Source organism: Eublepharis macularius, chromosome 7, assembly GCF_028583425.1.
Source record: "Eublepharis macularius isolate TG4126 chromosome 7, MPM_Emac_v1.0, whole genome shotgun sequence".
In the NCBI taxonomy this organism is placed as follows: domain Eukaryota; kingdom Metazoa; phylum Chordata; class Lepidosauria; order Squamata; family Eublepharidae; genus Eublepharis; species Eublepharis macularius.
In genome coordinates, this window is record NC_072796.1 from 36,924,168 (window position 1) to 36,926,791 (window position 2,624).

The following is a 2,624-nucleotide window of genomic DNA, read 5'->3' on the forward strand; positions in this document are numbered from 1 at the left end:
TTCTGCCCATAGTCTGTTAATATTTTTTGTAATAGTGTATTGCCGTGGAGTTTTGTGTGAAAACATGGCATATTGCATTATCTTCGTTAGTATGCAGTATCTTTTCACACTACTTGTCTTTTTTCTTTTCAGGACTTTTTACATGCAAGCCCTAACACTATGGCATAGTCCTCAAAGGTTTCTAAACATTAATATTTACCTTATTGCAAACAGAACAAAAGAGCAATCTTTATTATATATCTTAAGACAACTTTTCACACTTTACACATTAATATATCCTCCATCTAGGATATAATAATTATAATAATTATGCCAGTTTGAAACCACGTTTTTAAATAGTGGAAATGAGATTTGGTGGATTGTTTTGAAGCTTTCTTTTAATTTCTGCCAGATGTTGAGACTTCAAAGCAATGCTGTTCAGCTCCATAAGAAAAAGTCCAAAAGCATTAGGTCCATTGGGTATGTTGGTGTTCCTCTCCCAAAAGGATCTTTTTGGAAAAGCTTCATTTAAAACTACTCAGGTGCTTTATAACCACATTCTGTATAATTAATCTGTTTTGCTTTTTAGCTTAGGTATGCATATTACAATACAAAGAGGGCCATGAGTGGAAAGAAAAACGGGTGTGGAGGCATATAAGGCCATGCACAAACGATGTGCATAATAATTATGCCAACATGGTGCTACATGCAGAACAAATTTGTTTGGATTCAGCTTGGTTTTTCTTGCAAATGGAAAAACAGCTGCTCTTTTTGCAGAAGCCTCTTCAGATATTACCTCTCTGTCACAGATAAGGCTTTGTAATGCTTCCAATGCAGACATGCATTTAAGGAGGCGATTTTACAGTAAGCAAAAAATACATTCCTGCATAGCTGTGCATCCCACATCTGGAAAACTGATGCCCTCGTCTTGCACCTATATAATGAATTTGAATGTTAGAAGCCAACCACCTTCTTCCAAAACTCTTTTTTCTGTCTTTTTGAGCCTACCTAAATATCTAATATGGTGTAACACTTGTTCTCTTTGTACATTTTAAAGTCAGAGGTGCAATCCACTGAGACCTATGAGTCAGACCCAACAGCATGTCCAATTGCCCTATTAAATATCTGTTCCTCCACAGGGGCAATGGAGCTTGTGAACCAGAAGTCCCAACAGATTAACTTCCAGAGCAATGTTACTCATCAGTGGAAATAAGAGACAGTTAAGAACATAACAGACATTTGATCCTAAATGGTTCCAGCAGGTCAAACTTTGTACTCCTATAGGAGTAATCAACTGAAAAATAAAGAATTACTCCATTGTAAGATCAGGCACCTAGTTAGGCTTCTGTTCTTGCCTCATCCCTATTGCTTTGTCTTTTAAAAATGGACTGTTTAAATGTGTTAATAAAACAAGACAGAGCAGAAGAGTATCATTCAATTATGCCTAAAAATAATTAATGGACCACAAAACATTGGTCAGCAAGCATCCCTATTTAGTCTGATGAGCAATTGTAATAAATAAGAATACAAAAGAGAAGTATAAGTTAACTATGCTACATCTATGGCAATTTCACATGTTCACTGCTTGTTTCATTGCAAGTTCTATTAAGAAGACATACAATCCAGAAACTCGTGGCATATACACTGGCAAAAGCCATAAACCATGAGAATAACAAGACTCGAGGGAACAAGGCTGACAAAGACTACCCCAAGGGTGACTTTCTTTGATACCAGTAAGTAGATCCCTAAAGGCAAGGAACTAAAATATAGCAAACCTAGCAACCAAACTAGGACTCGAATTGAAGTCTGGAAGAGCAAGGATGTACAGTTCCATACGGTCCAGTTTTGGGGTACAGATGCAACAGAGTCAAAGCTTGTGGGCCGATAGAATTCCACCACAGGGGTTGAGTTCAAGGTTGGTGGACTCTCTCTCTGTACTTCCATAATGGTTATAACCAGACAGTTGGAGGAAGTGTGAGAAGGGCTAACAAGAGAGGCCAGCCTTTTGGGAGTCAGTAAGAGTTCTGTAGGATTGTCTGGTAGGCACTTCTTCCCCTTTCCCCCATATGCCAGATTCACAAGAATGTTGTTGTCATCAGGAAGGCTACTGACCTCATCGTCAGGCAGGCATGTCTCAAATCTACAAAAAGGGCAAACTATGACTCCCTGAGGGGAGTCCCCAAAGTCTATGATCTTGCAAAGGCATTTGGCACATACTCTGTGGCAGCACTCAAGGACTTTAGGTTTCCTCTGTCTCAGGTTATAGCGGTTGTAACAGATCTTGCATTCAAGCTCATCTGAGCCTTGGGACTCTACTGTGTCCTCTGGCAGTAGACTGGTCATTTCTTTTTAATGTGCTGTAGACTTGAGGTGACGTTAGCCAAAGACTGTTTACTGAGAATTTGGATCTCCTTTCAAGTTATTACATCACTTATATCAGCCCGGGGGGAAAAGCACCAAAAGTCTTCATTCATTTTCAGCTTAACTCCATGGCTGTTTGCATCATCCTTCAAAATCTTTCATATAGACACATGCTAAACACAACATGGATTTTCTGCAGAGAAGAGAGAATGGGAAAAGGGTTAATTTATTTATCACCAGTTATTTACAGCTTTATTCAAAATCAGTCAGGCTATTAGTATCGA

At 38.7% G+C, this 2,624-nt stretch overlaps 1 protein-coding gene across 1 annotated transcript; it reads right to left on the reverse strand.

Moving 5' to 3' along the window:
- Window positions 1-1,584: 1,584 nt before the first annotated feature.
- Window positions 1,585-2,322, reverse strand: RNF182 (ring finger protein 182). Its single transcript, XM_054985995.1, has one exon. The coding sequence runs from the start codon at window positions 2,320-2,322 to the stop codon at window positions 1,585-1,587; it is 738 nt and encodes a 245-aa protein (XP_054841970.1).
- Window positions 2,323-2,624: the final 302 nt, after the last annotated feature.

Excerpts from the sequence above, each read along its gene's own strand:
- RNF182 (XM_054985995.1), bottom strand. The coding sequence starts at position 2,322 with ATGACCAGTCTACTGCCAGAGGACACAGTAGAGTCCCAAGGCTCAGAT.